Consider the following 21,636-nt stretch of genomic DNA (forward strand, 5'->3'; position numbering starts at 1 on the left):
CACATGGTCGGCAGCGTGGGGTCGTGGAATGCGGTGGCCTCCTTCTGTGAGGTAGTAATGACCCAGAAGGAGGCCGCCGAGCGGGCCCGGGAACGGGACCCGGGCTCCGCGAGGAGGGTGTGGGCGCGGGGACGACCCCCGCGCCGACGTGTGGCCCCCAGGAGGGGGGCGGCGACGGCTGGGAGGGCGCGGGGGTCTCCCCCGCGCCAACGGGTGCCCCCGGTGGTGGGGGCGGAGTGGGGTTGGCGCGGGTAGTTTCCCCGCGCCCTGTTATGCCCCCACAACTGGGGGCGGTGAACTTGGGGGCCCGGAGTGTGAGCTGACCCGGGCCCCCGGGGGGGAGCATAGCTCCCCCCGTGATAGGCCGACACCCCCCGGGTTAGTTTCCCGGTGTGGGGGGGTGTCGGTCCGTCCCTCCCCGACTGGGGAGGGGGATGCGTGGGGGGTATGGGGAAAGGAAGGGTCGGGGCGTGCCGGGATCGCGCCTCCGACGGCCCTTCCTTCCGGTGGCGGCGTCTTCTTGCCTCGGCCGGGGCTGGTTCCTTCGGGATACCGGCTCCGAGCGGGGCACGAAGACTCCGGGAGCTGTGGTTGGACCGAGCTGGGGCTCGGGAAACCCAATCCGAAGGCTCCAGGGATGGGGACACCGGGCGGATCCCTCCGCCCGGGGTCTTATAGCGTAGGCAGTGGGGGAGGTTAACCCCTCCCCCGGGGCATGATGATAGCTGGGAGGTGTCCTATTGAGTACTCGCGTGATCCAGGCACCTCCCGTGTAGCTTAGGTGGGCGTGAGGTTTTAGTGGGTAGTCCCCGGGGGTTCGTCCTCCGGGGAGAATCCCACATAACCCCGGCTTTCCCCAGGGAGTCGGGGTATGTATAAAACATTTCCTCACGATAAAAAAAAAAAAAAGGGTTCGCCAAGGCCACACATCCTTGGCGACCGAACCCTGGGTTTTTCCAGACATCTGCGAAACATTCGTGCTGTAGTCTCAAGCACCCGGACGCGTTGATTCTAAGAGGCGAACGAATTTAAGTGTTTTATGGCAGGGAACTGCATCGAAGGGACCCAGGCACGGACGGCAACACTATTGAACCAAGTGGCGACGACAGGCCCATCGCCGTAGCCAAACTCCGAAAGGTCACGTACTGGGCCTGCTGCAGAACATCAAGACTCCTGCCATAAAACATCGCCCAACGCGAGCCCCTACAACCAGGATGTTTCCTATCAAAGACTATCTTGACAAAACATTCCAGAAGGGGATGTTCTGAAGATTTCCATATTAAGAAATCGTACGGTGCTGTTACTGATTCATGCTTCGTGCCAGCTGCGTCCAGTCGGAGTACAATCATTAAACAAGGGGCCTGTTGGGACGCTTTCCGTTCTCAGAAAAGAGATTAGAACTTCTAATCGAGATGAACGTGGAGAAACGTCTCCATACGTAACATGTTCTTCGACCAGCAGGCGTGGTCGTGTGGAGGTGGTGCGGTCGATTGCCCTGTATGGGGCACCCGTATGGCACCGCTCGCTCGGGGCCAGACGGCGCAGCCAAGCACTCTTGGAAAGAGTGCGGCGCCGGCTGGCTCTGCGGGCCATACGGGGTTACCGCAACATCTCCGCCGAGGCGGCGGGACTCCTCGCCGTGATTCCACCCTTCCATGTGGTGGCGGCGGAGCGGGCGAAGGTATACCACATCGCCCGCTCCTTCCGCCGCCCGCCGGGGGTGGAACTCGCGCGCGAGGAGGAGTTGTAGCTCGAGGACCAGAATCGCCAGGCCCGGATGGAAGCATTTTCGGAGTGGAAGGCGCTGTTGTTTTTTAGTGGGTAGCCTTTTGGGGATTTTCTCCAGGGGTAGTCCCACATAACCCCGGCTCTCCCCAGGGAGCCGGGGTATGCGAAAAGCATTTTCCCCACTAAAAAAAGGTCCACCCTCGTGTCTCCGACCCTGCACCAGCGTGTCATCTGCATATCAGATGATGCTGGCGCCAAGGGGGAAAGAACTCACTGACGAACCCATCCATCAACCTGACGATAGACAACACCACGGTTACCACTATGGACTCTCTGATCTAGATCTGATGAATTCTCTGATCTAGAGTGGGAGAATTTTCGCGATATTTTTGAATCCCTTCGAGTCTCGGAAGCAATTTTCCCACACGCGTGGCTGACACTTACCGACGAATACGTGAACACTCGAATACTTGTAGCTACTCATTTGAACGCGACTATGGATATACCGGTCATGAAATTCGAATTCAAGCGGACTCCGGTCGTAGCGCGATACAGCGATCTGCCTCTCGGTGATTCATACGACCCTCCGTCGTTAGAACAGTTTATCGCGTTCGTTACCAAGCGCATGCGAAGTCTAGACGAGGCCTCCTCGGGCCCATCTAATACGAACCGAATGGTTATGAAAACCCATGTATCGAATGCGTCCCAAAGTAACGCTAGTTCGTCAAAATGTCCGCACTGTGCCAGGAATCACTCTTTCTATCATTATGATGAATATAACCGCACGAATCTACAACACTGGGACTCCCTTCTAAAACGGTCGAAATGTTGTACGATATGCGTCCGTAAAGGACACTGTCCGAGCGAATGTCTCAGATAATCAAGATGTTACAAATGTATACAATCGCATCATACGCCGTTAAATCGCGATACAGTGAAAACGGGTTATGTGTCGCCTAGACTTATAAGTTTGCCGACGTCGAAATATCCCTACTACCACGTGAGGGGCTGCTACCACGTGGTATACCCCGTGAGGGGCAAAGAAGCTCGAGAACCGCCGCCGCCGAGATGTGTGAACATGACACGGGTCAGGAATGTCGGTGTGAAACCAGGAGGCTACTACTAATCCAATAAGAAAACTTCTTTATTTTTCATTATTTTTTTATGGCACTTGCACCAACATATCAGTGGCATTTTTCTGAAATGAAAATGATACTGTTACGTCCCGCGATTCGCTTCGGGCGATAGCGCGAATTACGAGGTCCCGGACAAGACGTCAATAATAACAATTCAGCTTTTGGGTCCACACGGCGAGTATAACCGTGTCTGACTCGGGACACAAGACTTTCGGACGCGCGTAATTATTTGGCCGACACTCACCGGCCCAAACCCCTTCGGCTGACTCTCACCGGACTAAGTCCTTCCGGCTGCTTCCCACCGGGCTAGTCTCCTTGGGACGAAGCTCGCTGGTCGGGTTGTTCAAGCTCGGTGCTGCGGACGCTGGTCGTCCCGTGGAAGAGGCTCCTCTGGGTGCTCGGCGGGCTGAGACTGGGCTATCTCTCGGGCACGGTCGTTAGGGGCCACACTCTGCTCTTTCGGTGCGGAGTGGGTCAGCGGAGCTGGGGTGAGACTGGGCATGGATGAATGGTGGGGTAGAAGGCATTAACGCTCGGAGTGGGGATCGCTGGACGCGATGACGTACTACCGAGCCTCGTCGCACGGTTTAGGGTGAGGTGTTTAGCGGGAAAGTACGTGTGATAGGATTGGTAGGATAAGGTGTGTTCGGTCCCACACAGACCGAACGTGAGTTATAATAAACACGGTCGGCTGCGATAGCCAAAACACTTTAGGCGAAGCGACGGTCCCAAGATTGGGAGTGTCATCGGACAGCACTTGGAGACCTACGTGAACGAGCCCATTGAAAGGGCAATACACAAACATTTAATTTCCAGACCATCTTTCCCATATCTCTCACACCTAATCCATTCAGATCATCTAAACACAATTCCACCAAATCGCATCCCCACTCCGACGACCAAATGCACCACCCATTAAGCAATAGAAGAAGAGCCCGAGTTGACTTTATAGACGACACGACACCGAACCGCAAGAAGGCTAAGATACCTCGAAGAAAACACAAATCGATCGCGTCTAGAAAACTCGTTGTACGCGTCATACCTCGCCAACTGACTTGTGAATGTTAAGTTAAAATATATTGAAGTGTTGTTCCAAAACGTCGTGTTTCATTTCAACTAGACGTAGCTACCCCGTAACTCCGTCAAGGCCCGAATATCGTCCACGAGCAAGCGAAACGGGATTTACGACCCCGCGAAGTCCGACAGGCGGACTGACGACACTTTCGGACGCCTCAAGGTGGATTTATACTTAACTATAGGATTGTTCTTATGTTCTATCGTGTTTGTGTTACAATGAGTGTGTACTTAGCGGCTATGAGTATATAATACAAAACAATACAATATCTTAAAACTACGCAAACGTCGCGTGACGTCACAATACAAAATATGATATGATTCCGATGATAATTACTTGTGTAATGAACGATTAAAGTTTCAGACGCAAAGAAGGACAGCGTATAGGAAAGAAAGAGACGCGGAGAGTCGCAGCGTTTGGGAAAGATGAAAGTCTGGCGTTAGCTCAGGCCTTTAAATCAAAATTTAAACTTTTTTATTATTTATTATTTATTATTTATTATTTATTATTTATTATTTATTATTCATTATTCATTATTCATTATTCATTATTCATTATTCATTATTCATTATTCATTATTCATTATTCATTATTCATTATTCATTATTCATTATTCATTATTCATTATTCATTATTCATTATTCATTATTCATTATTCATTATTCATTATTCATTATTCATTATTCATTATTCATTATTCATTATTCATTATTCATTATTCATTATTCATTATTCATTATTCATTATTCATTATTCATTATTCATTATTCATTATTCATTATTCATTATTCATTATTCATTATTCATTATTCATTATTCATTATTCATTATTCATTATTCATTATTCATTATTCATTATTCATTATTCATTATTCATTATTCATTATTCATTATTCATTATTCATTATTCATTATTCATTATTCATTATTCATTATTCATTATTCATTATTCATTATTCATTATTCATTATTCATTATTCATTATTCATTATTCATTATTCATTATTCATTATTCATTATTCATTATTTATTATTTATTATTTATTATTTAAGATGAAAATTTTATTTGTCGCTACGAATAAATACGCCTCGAATAGAAAAAGTGTTGTCAGAATAAATACTAAGCCGCGTCTGCTAATATAGGTTTATTTAGAATATTCTATAACGTTGTCGAACAAGGGCTCCCGTACTTACATCCATACAAAATGATGATGTTTTAACGAATGCCTCTGCTTCCCGACTTCTCTCTTCTATACTATTCATTCTCAACTCTCACATACAATACGAAACATTCAAACTCACAGTCTCTACAAGCTGATCTGCTGTGATCATTATCGCCACAACAATAGTTCCTAAATGTTCTTATAATAGAATATACGTTTTACTATATGCAAACATCTGAATGGTCGATTTAGGTTTACCCTTAGTCTACCACTTTTCCAATTACACTAATAATTAAGGTAGCGTCCGGGCCAAGATTTGTAACACCTTGCCGGGCCCAGATTTACAATATCTTACAGGGGCCACCGGCTGAGGGTACTACGCAGTCACCTTGAACTCTTCCCCGTACCCAAGGGGGTAAGATTACCATCCCTTTGTCAAAGTTGGCGTTGACAATAGACAATAACCAATCAAAGACAAAATAGAAGACAGAAGTTCTTACACCCTATCCCCAGCGAGGTTAGCTGCAGAGACATAAGCAATGAATGGCCAGTTGATGAACCACGCTCAAACACTCAAGTAAAAGGCAACGAGTTTTCCTTCGAGCGACTAAATAGAGTCCGAGGAGCAGGCACTAAAATTATATACATTTTTATTTCGTCGACTCCGTTAACGTCGGTGTCAAAAGTGTAAGCCGACACACACGAGAGTGTACTTTGCGTGCCTAACAAGAAGTCCCATGACAGGTTATTCGGCAGGAATGCGGCTGTAAGCCGTCCGCTTAGGTCATTCCACACGAACTTTCGGTTCTTGCCGAATTATTGGCTAAAGTGTGTGACGTCAAAGCTTTACCATTGGGTGCGAGTGAGGGCACTTGCCTCTGTGCCGTCTCGAGAGACTTCTTGTGAGGCAGGAACAGTACCTAGCAAAGGCTGCGCTAACCAAATCAATTGGGCAAGTGCACTTGGACTAAGCAGTTCTACTACACCGAACAGAGAAGAGTGAAGTATGAGAAAGAGGAGCTCATCATCTGAAGCAAGAAAACAGCATGTTGGATCCAGGATAGAGCGATCATTTTTAACAGTGTGTAATTACGCAGATCGTATTCGTTACCATCGTAAGGCCTTCGTAACACGGTGTAAATAAACCGGCCAAATTAAACTCGATCGCTGCCTGAGTTTTCATCATCGTGAACAGCACCATCTTTTGCATCTTCGGCGGTATACGGTACCATAATGAATTGTATCTGTTTCATTAAACATTGTCCGTTTGTTATTCACTCATTGTATAGTTTATCGCGTTAGAAGTGGATTATGGTTTAATATATGTACGTTGTTGACTAATAATTCCCGATCTCAAACCAAACTCATAAATGCAGGGTGTCCCACATAAATGGGAACACCTAAATATCTTTCGTATTTACAGTCCTATCAGAAAACTTTAGAGGACAAAGTGACACTATTGCAGGGAGCAATTATAATAGTGAAGAAAAAAATTTTTTATGTCGTGTTTTTTAATGTTTCAAGGTCACCGATGTTTTTTTAAATGGAATAGTATATTTTTTTACGATAGCATGATAGACAATAAAAAACTGAATTTAGTGGATACCACCTTTTTGACCTTGAAATGACCTTGAGCAAGAATAATCATGTTGAAGCGGATGAAATGTGGAAGTTTAAAACTTACGTGTTTCAGCAAAGATTGCGCGTTGTTTAGGTCGGGTTGACCTTTACATATCATAATAAATGTTCGAAATGCTGACCATTCTCATTTAAATTTCCATATTTTAGTTTTATACGTTTTTTCTGTCCTTGACCTTGAATGACCTTGGACTAATTATAGTCACTGAATTCCTAATGAAAGGGACTATCATTGTAGGTGTTTAAAAAAGGGTGGTTCCATTTAAAAAAGTCAAGGTGACCTTGATATCTCCAAAAAATGACATAAAAACAAAATTATTTTGCATCGTGTCAGTCCCATTGTACCATTCAACTTTGTCCTTACCATATTTTACGTATCTTTAGAAACAACAAAGATATTTGAGGTGCTAACGTTTGGTGACTCACCCTGTATATAATACAGACCATTTATTAAAAGATTGCAACATTGCAGAAATGAGAATGGCCAACATTTCGAACATTTATTATGATATGTAAAGGTCAACCCGACGTAAACAACGCGCAATCTTTGCTGAAACACGTAAGTTTTAAACTTCCACATTTCATCCGCTTCAACATGATTATTCGTGCTCAAGGTCATTTCAAGGTCAAAAAGGTGGTATCCACTAAATTCAGTTTTCTATTGTCTATCATGCTATCGTAAAAAAAATATACTATTCCATTTAAAAAAACATCGGTGACCTTGAAATTTCATTAACAAACTCGACATAAAAAATTTTTTTCTTCACCATTATAATTGCCCCCTGCAATAGTGTCACTTTGTATTCTGAAGTTTTCTGATAGGACTGTAAATACGAAAGATATTTAGTTGTTCCCATTTATGTGGGACACCCTGTATATCGCATGTATTTATACAAGGCCATTTTGTAACGAGATTTTAATAGGATTAGTGTCTTTTAAAATGCAACCCAATGGTTATTTTCTTCAATGTTCTTATAAAGCATCAGAGATGGGCATTATCTAAATAAAAAATTATTCAACTAACTTTCAGATAAGATACTCTGTTCAACCGCGAGTTAACGGGAGATCCCCTTGAAAATCCGCGGCACCGCTATTTCAAGATACGACCCAAGACCGATCCTTGGGACAATAGCTTTACCGTTTTACTCGCGGCTGACAAATCTGCATAACCCAAAATTTGGCGTGCAGATGGTCAACACGTTTTATGACACGGGCCTTTAGGGCTGTTTTTGAGAAAGTCGGCTTAAGGGGGCCAGCAGGCATTTGGCCTTGACTGTCACGCTATGTTACGCTGTGCCTTTTTTTCTAGACATTTTACGTCTTAAATAAGTAAGTAATCAATTAAAAATGCATACCACCGTGTTTGTACATGTCTTTGCTACGTCTGTATAGAGCTTTTTTTCGATACGAACACTAAATCTCTCGAAATTAAGAGAATCTCTCAGAGGCAGACATCTTGTGACGTCATACTTGCTTCAGAATTCGAATTTTCTGTCGAATATTACAAATTACTCCACGATGAGGTAGAAATTCGCAATTTGGGCTCTATACTGACGTAGATTGGACTTTTAGGAAACAAAATTGACCACTTCTAAACTGCTCATTGTGATATTGAAGCGACAGTTTGTCTAGATTTTGACCCTTGCAAGTTCATATACGTATATTGCAGAGAGATTCTCTAAATTTCGAGAGATTTAGTGTTCGTATCGAAAAAAAGGCTCTGGACAGACGTAGCAAAGACATGTACAAACACGATGGTATACATTTTTAATTGATTACTTATTTATTTAAGACGTAAAATGTCTAGAAAAAAGGCACAGCGTAACATAGCGTGACAGTCAAGGCCAAATGCCTGCCGGCCCCCTTAACCGAACCTTTCTTAATTGCCCATTAGAATTTTCCTCGCGCCCTCAACAGCTAACCGTACTGTAATAAAACGAGGACTTACAAAGGTGGCATCGCGGGACCATCCGACGGTCCCCGGCCGGTGAACATCGGGCCCACAGCTATGATTTCGCCCGCCGAAATCCAGCGACGTTGCCACTCCGACAACCGAGTACCCCCACTCCACACCAACTCACCCCGAGTGTATGGAGTGGAGTTGGGGTAAAATTTTGTCTAACTACAACTCCTGTACAAGGAACAACTAGTCTAGGCTCCGGAACTGGTCAGCCACGCGGATCAGTCGCTATAGTTCATCCTTATCGTCCGAAAGGATCGTAAGGTCGTACCGAGTAGCGTCGTCGAACCGTCGGTTGAGGAATTTACGCCTCCTCATAGACCTCTACGACAAAGAGTCTGCGCCGCGAAAAGTGCCCGAACCGTCGGAAATTACATACTCTGTATCTTTGGCTTTTATTCGAAGTCGGATGAAGCGCGAGAATTTATCTGTATCTATATCCGTCGAGCGTCTGGTTTGGAGAGTTTATTTGTCCTGCTTCCCCGATGATTTTCTGGTTATCTTCTTACCATCTAGTAACTAGATAGTAAATCTTACGAATTTATTTGTAGTTACTTGATTGCCGAGTATCCGCCTGATTTTACTCGAACGAATAGATACAAAATCATGAGGCTTATTTGAATCCAGATGTCGCGCGAGATTTATCGGTTTTTATTCGTTATTTGAAGCTCGATATAGCCAGACGATTTATTTGACGCTTTTATTCGTGACGAGTATTTCGAATAGATGAAAATCACATGTATCTTTATTCGTATTTTTATTTGATTTCAAATAACCGACCTTTTTATCCGACGTTGCTAAATCGTAATACGTAAATACGTACCACGGTATAGTGACTCCCATTAATATGTAACAGACCTGGCTGCGCCAGGCCTGTTCCTAACCGTACGCGCCCCGAACTTGAACCGCCCCGAACACGACCGACGGATACCGAGATCCGCCGGTACCTGCGAGCGCCCCCCCCCCCCCCCCCCCCCCGCGATCCCCGCACCTCCGAACCGATCTTGGCGGGAACCGGAACCCGCCATGATGCGATACCGTCGCACCGGATGCGTGACGACAACGGAAAAGCCGGCCGCGAACCGTACCGCACCGCACCCCCTCGCCTAGCAGACGAGAGAGACGAGCCGGAAAACGGTCTCTTTGGCTTTCCGCCACGCTCGCGAAAAGACGTTCGTTCCGATCCGATTTCTAGACGCCGATACCGACCGCCCGATCACGACCGGAACCGTTTCCCGAGCCGCCGAGAAGCCGAGTATCAACCCGCGCCGTTGCGTAGAGTTTGTCCGCGTAATTATCACCGCGAGTGTGCCGAAGTGTACCCGCGACCCGCAAACCCCGGACACGCCGCTGCGTGCCGAAGTACCTGGAGCGCCGACCCGAAAGCCGAGCGATCGAGACCGGAACCAGGGTAAGTAACCTTCCGTCCTGTTAAACCCGACATCTCCGCCTCCGCCCTACACCCTCGGAGAGCGAACCACCCGCGACCGGCGACACGCCGGCCGTCCTGGGGCACGGGCTCTCCGTCCGCCGAGGTTGCTCTGGTCCGGATGCGCCGCTGCGTACGGCCATGACCCCGCCGTGATACGAGTCCCGAATCGCGACCGCCGACCCCCGAAACGCGAAGCCGGGACAGTGACGAACCTTTCGAATACTCGTGTCGTTAATCACCCGTGCTCGACCGTCCGCGTCCCGCCGTAACCCTCGCGCTATCCCGCCGCGAACCCTGGCACGGCGAGCCAAATCCGGCCGCGAGGAACCAGTTGTATCGAGATCCGCCGGGAAACGGACTCGTTACAAATATTCGAACACTTTTTATTATTTAAACGATTGTTTAGACAAATGACTTTTTATTATTTAAACAAATGTTTAAGCACCTAAATGTCTATTATTTAAACGATTGTTTAAGCAAATAGATATGTATTATTTAAACAGATGTTTACGTAGGTAAATATTTATTATTTAAACAACCGTTTAAACAAATGATTTATTATTTATTATTTAAACAGATCTTTAAACCGATACATGTTTATTACTTAATCGAATGTTTTGTAACGTTGCAAATTTTGCGACGTCACTGTCCTGCCCGTTACGTGATAGCGGAGGGACCGGACCGCCGAAATTCGCGTTAGACGACTGCTCGTGAGGTTAGGAAGCGTTCCCCGAGGAGCTTCCGTATCGATTCTCGATCGATTGCTACTACATTTCGCGCGCGCCGAGCACGGCCGAGTTTCCAGGGACGTGCACGACGCATCAACACGATTCTGGGCGACTTAGAAGGGCGCCTCGCTTCCTGTGCAAGTCCTGTACACAGGCTCAATGGAAATGGAACGCGACACCCGGGCCAGACAACCTGGAGGCGACGACGCAGGACAGAGGCCCCGTCAAACAACTGACAATTAATTTCGCGGTCCTGCCGCCGCCTCACCCAGCCACTTGCAAAGGAACCTCGGCGTGGGTGGTGAAGGCGTGCTGTATCCGGGGAGATCGCAGATCCGATCCCCCCGTCCCCGTCCGCGTAGCGCGGCCGGGATGTTAGTCGCGATTCCGTCGAGCGACGGACCACTGTCGCGATAGCTACCGCACGTAGCCAGACATCGATCCCGGGGACGGATCGAGACGGGGACGCATCGTATATCGCAGCGAACCCGTACGAGACCAGCCCGAGCGCGAGCCCCCAAAGTATCGAGGTAGCGGCGTACGGTAAGTCCACGCAGTGGTCCTCGCTCTGGTTCATTTGGTAGAATTTCGCGAGTTGGTTCGAAAAGTTTGGAGGGAGAACGACACGAGTGTACGACGTCGACTTCGCGCCCTCGCGGCTTCGCGAGCTCGCGGATCGGTGAGCGTGCACGTTGTCATCCCGTCTCGTTCTCCAAGCGTTTAGAGTGCCGAGGCGCTTCCCGCCTCGTGCAAATTGCTCGCGCCGAGCCGTCGGCGCTTTGAGGCATGCCGTAGTTCCCGACAGAATCAGATACGGAAATCTTTCCTCGAAGGAGCCGCAGTCGTAGCGGATTGCAGCCGATCGCGACGTGTCGCGCTCGTTACCGTCGCATACGTTCTCTCGCGCCGGTTATTATAGGTTTCGTTCGTCGAGCTCTGTACCGGATCGCGCCGCGAAACCCCTTTCCGTCATCCCGGCGCACAGTGGTCCCAAATCGCCAAAACGTGGTCAAAACCTCATAACTTATTAAAAAATTATTGGTTCCGCTTGAAAATTGGTATTAGGCCGTTTTTGGTGTCGCTGATCACGAATCTGAACTTGAAATTAGAAAATTCGCTGTCCCATATTGACCTGAACGAGGGGAAAGACTAATTCTCCGGATAGAAAACTCTACCCTTTGTATTGTATAAAGTAGGTATTCTATTCGCACTTCATAGTTCCCAAAGAAGAAAGAATTGAAGAATTGCTGGTCTTTTTACGCAGAGTAAGATCCCATAATAAAAAATATAGGTTTCCATTTGAAAAAACAAAGTTGACCTTCAAATGACCTTGAAAACGCCATCCAAATAAAAAAACTGATACTGCCTTGGACACGTATTTTACACTTTTTTAATATTTTTTATACTTTTCGAAATATTCGGCTGAAAAGTTTTCAAACGAACACCCGATATAAAAACAGCGTTCGTGTTTGAAAAATATAAAAAAATTTCGGATATATGATTCTTTATAAAAAAACTAACATTCTATTCAATATCTGTTTAAATTTTACAGAAAGACTTAGTGCATATCGGAGAGATATGAGAACTGAAACAGAACTGAGAACTGTGAGACAGTTTGACGAGAAATGCAAGGAAAGCACATAAAATACCCACTCTGCGTTACAAAAAACGGTGCTACGACCTTAGGGGCACCTAGGGGCAGCTAATTTTTTTCAGAATTGCAAGATGATACTATGTAGTAGAAGCTCCAACAAGTTTCAGAGTGGGATCTGGTGGGACTTTTAACTTTTACTCTAAATCGTAAAAATGTATGCCTTCACTTTTAGTCTTTCTTTGCATACGCAGTAATCAGTTAACAATAAACATTTGGCACTAAAACCTATGCAACTTACCTCCACAAACAGCATCCATAATGCACAATTAAAATCGAAACGTTTCAACACAATTTATACACTGTACACTTGAAATTCGCAATGTGCTTCACAAGCTTAAACAGGTATGGTCTAATGAACTCGAAGTTCGGACTGTGACTGTTGGTCAGGTATAAAAAAACAACCTTTTTACTGTTTACTTAGAAACACTCTTCGAGTAACCAATCCCATACTTAAAACTTACCTAGCTGAAAGTTCATTTTTTAGGTTTTGGCCACGTTTTCGGGCTTTGTCCGAATCTTTGTCCGAATCCGCGTGATCGCGGATCGCTTGCCGAAAAACTTCGTGACCGTATCCTCTCGGAGTTTATCGCGACAGTCTCTTGTGATTGTGCCGTCCACCAGCGTTCCGCGGAGCCTCGCCTTGGCGAGCGCGTCTTTTTCACGCCGAATTACCGTGCGAGCGCGGAGATTGTAATAATAACGACCACCTCGCGCTGCGATACGACCACCCTCTCGCAATCTTGTATGAAGAGCGCGGGCTCTCGGGTGCGGCCACGTGGCCGCGACTTTTGTATTACTGACTAAGAATAAACTGATCGAGCCCATTTCATCCGTTATTATTTCCGCCCTGTGAGACCCGCCCTGCCGTGAGGGCTGTCCCCGCTTTCCCCGCGTCCGAACCCCCGACCCTCTCGCGTCTTCCATCCGTCTCGCGGTTTTCGGAGGTCTGTATTTCGCGTGGCACCCTTCCGGTGCCTGGCGCCCGAGCAGAAGGCTCTCTTTTCGGTTTCGTACCTTCGGGAACTCGTTAGTACCGGGAGGACCGCGTATTCACGGTCGTACATGGCCCGGCCTCAGCGACCATAAATTCCCGGAGTTGACCCCGTTCCCGCCTTCCTACGCGGTGAAAGGGGTCAACGTTACAGTTTAAACAAATAAATTTGTATTATTCAAACAAATGTTTAAACCAATACATTTTTATTACTTAAACGATTGTTTAAGCGAACACATTTTTATTACTTAAACAATTTACGTCACGTTTTGCAATGAGTAAAAGTCTTTACAATAAAGGGAAATGTCACTGGGTTTCACCGTTGGTACTCTGCTGGATATTAAGTTATTATGACAATTTTACAAGGAACTCTTTAGATTATGTACATATACATGTATAGACATTGCATGCAATGCATTTTTCTTTCTACTTATCGGATTTATGGTGTGTTTAGACTTGTTTTCATCAGCAAACTATTTGCAATCGATTAATAATGTTTCCATGGCAGAATTATGAATTGTAACAAACATTTTATTGTTATTAGTCTCCAGGCGGCACACGACGCGACGCTCCATATGGTCGTGATTCAGTATCAGAGGCAACATTGTAACGAGTAGCGTATTGGCGTTTACCAACTAAATCTGATATTATTTCTTATTAACGTTATCATAATGATATCATTACCTATCGATTGAAACTGTTTTCCCGAACAAAATAAGCCCAAACACGGTACAAATCAGATAATAATATCATCGGGTTGTATTGCCTTTTTGTTACGCCTTCGGCCGTGTCACGGTCCGATAAGACCAAGGCCCTCGCAATACGTCACCGGGCCCAAGTTCACGACTGACTCAACGCCCAACACTTTGACCCATTATACAGTCCCAAACCTTTGTACCCGAACAAGATTACCTGTTATGAATCTTTTCATAGAAGGGAACTTTTTAAAAATTTGAAAAAAATGAGTATATAGCCCCAAGTGTCCTCTTTACAGACCTGTTTTTAAAAAGATGAACATTTTAAAATTGACGAAATTAAAATTATCTGAAGCGAACGCTGTATCGCGATATACAGCCTTGGACGGCCGGACACTGTACTGGGTCGAGAAATTTCGTGACATTTTATAATAACTGTTGAACCATAACAGATATTAGGATGAAATTTGCAGTAAAATTCATTAAAAAATTATGCCTATCCACTGATAATTATCGTAATAAATATATATTTTTGTTAAAGCATTATAAAGCGCCATGCACGCTGTTTTGTATGTGAATGATGCGCGCGCAACTGTCTGTTCTGTTCGGTTGGTTCTTGTAACGCCACATATATTGAGTGTGTCTTCTACTTTATGTTAATTAAATACAGTTCAGTTAATAAAGCAGAGTTTGTTAAGCTTGGTTTATATAATAAACGTTTGTCGGTATTACTTTATTCAATAATTTTTAGTAACAATTTTTTAATTCATTCTTTCAATTTTATTGTCTTAAAATAATATTGTAAATTGTTAACTTGTTACTTATTTAGTACTTTTCCAGATAATTTAAATCATCGATGTCTTTGATTCTTTTCTGCATTTTCTACAGAGTCGGTAATTTAGAACCGTAGACAGAAAAATGCATTGCATGGAATGCTTATGTACGTGTATCTCTACATATTCTAAAGAGTATCTTATAAAATTGTCTTAATAACATATCCAGCAGAGTACGAATGGTGAAACCCAGCGACAATTCCCTTTATTGTAAAGACTTTTACTCATTGTCAAACGTGACGTAAATTGTTTAAGTAATAAAAATGTGTTCGTTTAAACAATTGTTTAAGTAATAAAAATGTATGGGTTTCAACATTTGTTTCAATAATAAACATTTTTTTGTTTAAACAATTGTTTAACCACTTCGTGACCACGGACGAGTTATCTCGCGACGAAATACCGTGCATACGATAACCACAGACGAGTTATCTCGCGACGCAATGTCGCTTACGCTGTGCCACAGACGAGTTATCTCGCGACGCAATTTCGCTTACGTTGTGCCATAGACGCGTTATCTCGCGACGCAATGTCGCTTACACTATGCCACAGACGAATTATCTCACCAACAAGTTTCGTTTATAGGTTGGTCGCGAGATAACTCGTCCTTGGCACAGCGCAAGTGACATTGCGTCGCGAGATAACTCGTCCGTGGTCGCGAAGTGGTTAAATAATAAAAATTTATTTGTTTAAACAATCGTTTAAGTAATAAAAACGTATCGGTTTAAAGATCTGTTTAAGTAATAAAAATTCATTCGTTTAAACAGTCGTTTAAATTGTGGTGGCAATATCACCACGTACGCCAATGCATATATTTCTTCTAAGAATTTCTCTTTCCTTTCCAACTCTGTCACGCTATTATTCTCTATTTCCTGTCTGCTAGTCGCACGTTTGGTAACCGGCCCTTCACGAATTTCCAATGCATCCTTGAGAACGTCGCCAGGGTTCTGGTTTTCGTTAGTCTCGGTCCTTCGCCTACCTCTTAGCTTTCTCTGTTTATGACTCTTTTCCGCTGTCCCTATCGCTGTCACTGTCTTCTCAAGTTTTCCTTTTCTATTCTCTTTTCTTTTTCTCCCCTATCTTTTTGCCTTCTCTAACTCCGTCGTGCTTAAGGGCCCGGGTCAGTCACGTGACTTTTCAAGATTCGGTGGTCGGTATCTGCCGTACAGTTTCCTTTACAGAAATGCTATTACCACAGACGAGGTATAGGAGTAGACCAATCACCCAATGTATTTTTCTGTCTCACGCTCGGGGGGCTCTAGAGCCCCCGTACCATTCCGTGTCACATCCTACCGTATCATCCAGAACTAATATTGTGGAACCGATATTCTACAATGGCGCTGTTGCTGATATAATTTTAAATCTCATGTCGAGGATTCATATTATGAATGAAACAAAAGAATGTTGTTTCCTCTTAATTCCATTACGGCTGACACGCGAGTGCATCGAAGGAGACGTAATGTAATAATAATAATAACGTAACGTCTCCGGCTGAGAATATTTTGGTCCCGGATCGAATCCTGCATGGAATGATTTTTTTTTTCGTTAAACACTTTTTTCTTGTTCTTTCTACTACGTCAGTCTTCTTTCCTGTGCAATTACAACTACAACAGTGTAATAACATAATTATAAGAAATTAAATTAGTTCAATATTAGCCAAAAGTAAGAACGTAGTTTAAATTTAATTTAATAAAATACGACGTTGATATCACTAATTTCATTTGACTATTTAATAGCTACCTATTCAATTTACTTCTGATATTGCTTTTCATTTGCATCGTATGTATTCTAATAAATTTAATTATTTGTGATTGATAAAAGATTGAACAACAATATTTATAATAACTAGCTTTGAACATTTGTAAGGGCAATTAAATTTAAAAAACAAAAAGAATTATTTAAAAATACAAAATATATTTCAGTACATACCATTAAACCCGATTCTTTTTAATTTTTTCAGTTTAAATTTCACTTTGATATCTTTTTTAGTTCATAAGTTATAGCAAAATATGCGCCTCGCCGAACCGGGAATCGAATGCGCTACTTCCAGACATAGTTGGGCACTATTTAGATAACAAATTATTTAAATAACGATTCCAATAAAAGATACTTTAACTTTATTCGTTATTCGAAGGTTCGAATAAAAAAAGTATCTTTGTCGAATAAATAATTTTATTCGACGAGAATTTATCCGATGAATAAAGATAATTTTTTTTTATTCGAAGCGGATTTATTCGAACTTGGAACAATTTTTTCATCTTTTATCTGTATCGTTTATTCGAAGGCTTCGAATAAACAGCAACGAGGTCCGACGAGAGCCGAACTTCAAAGACCCAGCGACTGACAAACGGCATACAATGTAAGCAGATGGAGAATCGCGTACGAATGCAAGTTTAACTTTTAGATTTTTCAATATACCACCATAAAATTGCGACGAGTGAATTGAGGGGCTTTTCCTGATGAAAATGAGTCCAAATTCGAGTGTAATCGAACAAATTTATTGATACGTAATGTTACGATAAAAATTACATTCTTATTGAAGATAGTCCAAATGATGTCGTGTTTGGACTCATTTTGATCGAGACAAGCTCCACAGCTCATTCGTATTAACAATATTATTCTGATTAAAAACATAAAAGCATAAATTGCCAATAATGCACGATTCTCCATCTGCTTACATTGTAGGCCGTTGGTCGGTCGCTGGTCTTTGAAGTTCCGAGCTCGTAGAGTCGCGAGATATCGGTGTGAAACAACTACCAATCAAATTGCAAAACTTCATTGTTTTTCAGGATTTTTTTATGGGACTTGCGCCAACTAATTCTTGGCATTCTTCTGATTAAAATAACACTAAACACGGTACAAATTGGACTGTATTTAGCATTTTTATCCGTAGATTTATTCGAAGGCTTCGAATAAATCTTCGGATAACTTTTGCCAGCTCGACGATTAAACGGCGACGAAGGCCGACGAGGACCGACGAGCGCCGAACGTCGAAGACCCAGCGACTGCCAAACGGCATACAATGTAAGCGGATGGAGAATCATGCATTATTGGCAATTTATGCTTTTATGTTTTTAATCAGAACAATATTGTTAAGACGAATGAGTTGTAGAGCTTGTCCCGATCAAAATGAGTCCAAACACGACATCATTTGGACTGTCTTTAATGAGATTGTAATTTTTATCGTAACATTACGTATCGGTGAAACTTGTTCGATTGCACTCGAATTTGACCTCATTTTCATCAGGAAAATCCCCTCCATTCGCTCGTCACAATTTAATGAGGATATATTGAAAAATCTAAAAGTTTAAACTTTCATACGTGCGCGATTCTCCATCCGCGTACAATGTATGTCGTCTGTCGTCGCTGGGTCTTTGAAGCTCGGCGCTCGGCAAAAGTTATTCGAAAATTTATTCTATAGTCATAACATCAGATATGTACATAACTCGTCAATCATTTGTATTTGACCAGATTTGATCATTTTTGTGGATCTAGTTCCAACATTTATCGTTCGTCAGCGTAGAGGGCGTAAGAAAACCAGTTGTTTACATGTGAGACACGAAACCCCATATGGTGATTGGTCTACTCCTATACCTCGTCTGTGCTTGCAGTTTCCTCCAATCCCACTTCGACAGTCCTTCTACTTAGGCGCCACCTGATGAGCTCCAGCTCAACTAAACTTGTCACATTTTTTGCTCTATATTATCGATATCATGAATTCTGACGCTAGAAAGCCATGCCGAAACGGGAAACAAGTTTTCGCCTTTATTTCGCAACAGAATCAAGACAAATTATAGCTCAATTTGTAGCTGGAGATATTTTCTAATGCGGGCTGGTCTCGACATCATCCAGAAAACTCATCCAATGGCATAAAAATGCTTGAATTCCACGGCACGTGCATCGTCAATGTTTGGCCTACTTCTAACGCTCATATTTCTAAATATCTCCATAATCTCGTCAGCTCAAGACCAGCCCGCATTAGATTGAACCTTCCTCTTTCGAATGAGCCCTTTACCAGCGACAAAATATTCCTTTTTAAGGACGAAAACTTGATCCCCGTAAAACCATATTTTGTCGGTAATGTAGTCACTCTACTTTTGGCACTCCGGGCCCTTAAGATTGCAACGAGAGTCGCCAATCGATTGTAAGCTTCCGAGACAACAACACCAGCACTGCACTGACATTCGCGCTTACCGATATTAGTAATAAATGAAGTGAGGGCAGTCTCTGAGATTTTATATCTCCTTACCCACTTCAAAATAATAAACATTTATCTATGTAAACATCTGTTTAAGTAATAAAAATTCATTTGTTTAAACAATCGTTTAAATAATAAAGATTCATTTGTTTAAACAATCGTTTAAATAATAAAGATTCATTTGTTTAAACAATCGTTTAAATAATAAAGATTCATTTGTTTAAACAATCGTTTAATTAATAAAAAGTGTTTTAATATTAATGGGAGTCACTACACCATAGTACGTACTTACATATTACGACGTAAGTGTTACGACTTGGCAACGTCGGATCAAGAGGTCGATTATTTGAAATCAAATAAAAATACGAATAAAAGATACATGTGATTTTCATCTATTCCAAATACTCATCACGAATAAAACAATCGAATAAATCATCTTCCTATAGCGAGCTTCGAATAAATCTCAAAGTTACGTTGAAAATCATACATCGAAAATCAAAGATACATTTCCGTAGCGGGTATCTGTCGGGATTCGCCGTAATATAAATGGTGGCGCTCAAATAATCGTCAAAGATACTCTGAAAATCATCAGCTGTATCTTACGTATAACGCATCTCAATTAACATCTCACCGCTAGAGGCGTTGAATACGCATATGCCGTTAATTTGAGATTCGATAAACCACAGATGACGAATGAAAATCGTGAAGAGTATCTTACAGATAAACTGTGGTGAATATGTATCTCAGAAAAATGAGTACGAATAAAAGATAACTTTCGGTTATCTTTTATTCGAAAATTTTAGATTTTCTGCCCATCTTTGTAAAGCATAAAAAAACGAATCCAATAACTACACTAACTAAATACCGTTACGATTACTTAATTTCGAGATATTTACTTCTGAAAGGATCAAACTTAACCCAGAATTTCGTTTTCAGACACAAATATCTCGAGATTGAATGATCGTAGTGGTATGGTTATGGTAGTCGTTGGATTTGCCTTTTTATGCTCTACAAGAATATTGAAGAAAACATATAGGGTTTCATATAAAAAATACCGATGACCTTGAAATTTCGTTGATAAATTACGTTGAGGATTCTTTTCACTAATGTACCCTTTGAGATGGTATAGCTTTATTCTATGACACCCTGTATATTAATTAAGTAACCGTGAACACTTTTATGCAGCTAAATAAGCTGGATAAGAGGATCAGCTGAATAATAGAATAATAAGGGAACAGCAATAATAAGATTAGAGAATATGGATTAGTAAGATTAAGGATATTAATAATAGAAAAAAGAATGAAAGACATGATCGCTTTAAGTGCCGTGCATTCGCACATTTTGTTTGTAAAACCATTTTTCAAATAGAAGAACATGAACTCACGTGTCATTGTAAAGCTCAGCACTGGTATCCATCAGTATCTGCCCAGTATAATTATTCCCGCAAATAAATGTAGTATACGCCACGACAAAATGTACACTAAGCAGTACCGCGTCCCTATCACTAAACTCCGTGATGCTTATGAAAAACTGTGAAATGCGAAAAGCAGTCTCATTACCTTCCTTTCTACAGAACGAGAAAATTTTCACATAATTCGTTTTTCGAATCCTGTTTCTCAGATTCTAATAACTAGACAGCGGTTCTCTATGCAAAATAAAAATGTTTTGCGCCAATTGCAACAAACTGGAGTGAAATAGAAATTTATTTTCTTCCTTGATATGCTTAATAGGTTGAAAATAATGTAACGGTATTTTTATAAAATTATAAATGTAACTATAAATGTAATTATAAAATAATAAATATAATTTATAAAATAATAAATATAATTTATAAAATAATAAATGTAATTATAAATGTTTATATAAATGTAACAGTATTAAATAGTTTGAATGTTTTTACTGTTTTAAATTACATGGTAATCATTTTTATCGTAACGCATAGAATCCGCTGTCTACTAATAACGCTTACCCGATATATATTTACGCCAAACGCGACTATAACTAGTATTGTAAGGAACAAAGCAAACACCGTCAGGTCTGCCAGGTACCTTTTAGTATACCTTCATCCGAGAATGCATAATGTCCACGCAAGACGAATGAAACGTGTAACAAAAATACAATAAAATAGACGCCAATAACGGTTGACTATCTGAATAATATTTCGATGAAGTTACCAACAGAATTGCACGGCGATGCATGTCCATTGCTGACCGTATGTCAATTTCTTTAATCGTGTCTGAGCACGCCGCTGTATTAATCGCGTTTTTCAGACGGTAGCTGAAGAAAAAAAAGTATACAGGTTGTCTCGGCTGAACGGGATCACCTAAACATCTGCATTATTTACTGTTGTAGGAAGAAAAACTTTTCAGAACAAAGTTATACTATCTCAAGCGGTATGTGATACATAC

At 42.5% G+C, this 21,636-nt stretch overlaps 1 protein-coding gene across 2 annotated transcripts in view; it reads right to left on the bottom strand.

The window, feature by feature from the left end:
- Positions 1–5,872: 5,872 nt before the first annotated feature.
- LOC143358222 (uncharacterized) overlaps positions 5,873–21,636 on the bottom strand; it is a 36,356-nt gene continuing 20,592 nt past the window's right edge. The window contains exons 4-8 of one of the 2 annotated variants that reach the window (XM_076795196.1): positions 21,407–21,505; positions 21,198–21,288; positions 20,613–20,758; positions 6,214–6,346; positions 5,873–6,130 (exon numbers count right to left, since the gene is read on the bottom strand). In XM_076795196.1, coding sequence (XP_076651311.1) covers positions 6,083–6,130; positions 6,214–6,346; positions 20,613–20,758; positions 21,198–21,288; positions 21,407–21,505 — 517 coding nt within the window. In that variant the 3' untranslated portion in view covers positions 5,873–6,082. The remainder of the gene's footprint in view (positions 6,131–6,213; positions 6,347–20,612; positions 20,759–21,197; positions 21,289–21,406; positions 21,506–21,636) is intronic. The other variant, XM_076795195.1, reaches the window with a different exon arrangement.

The sequence above is a fragment of the Halictus rubicundus genome, chromosome 10 (assembly GCF_050948215.1).
Source record: "Halictus rubicundus isolate RS-2024b chromosome 10, iyHalRubi1_principal, whole genome shotgun sequence".
In the NCBI taxonomy this organism is placed as follows: Eukaryota; Metazoa; Arthropoda; class Insecta; order Hymenoptera; family Halictidae; genus Halictus; species Halictus rubicundus.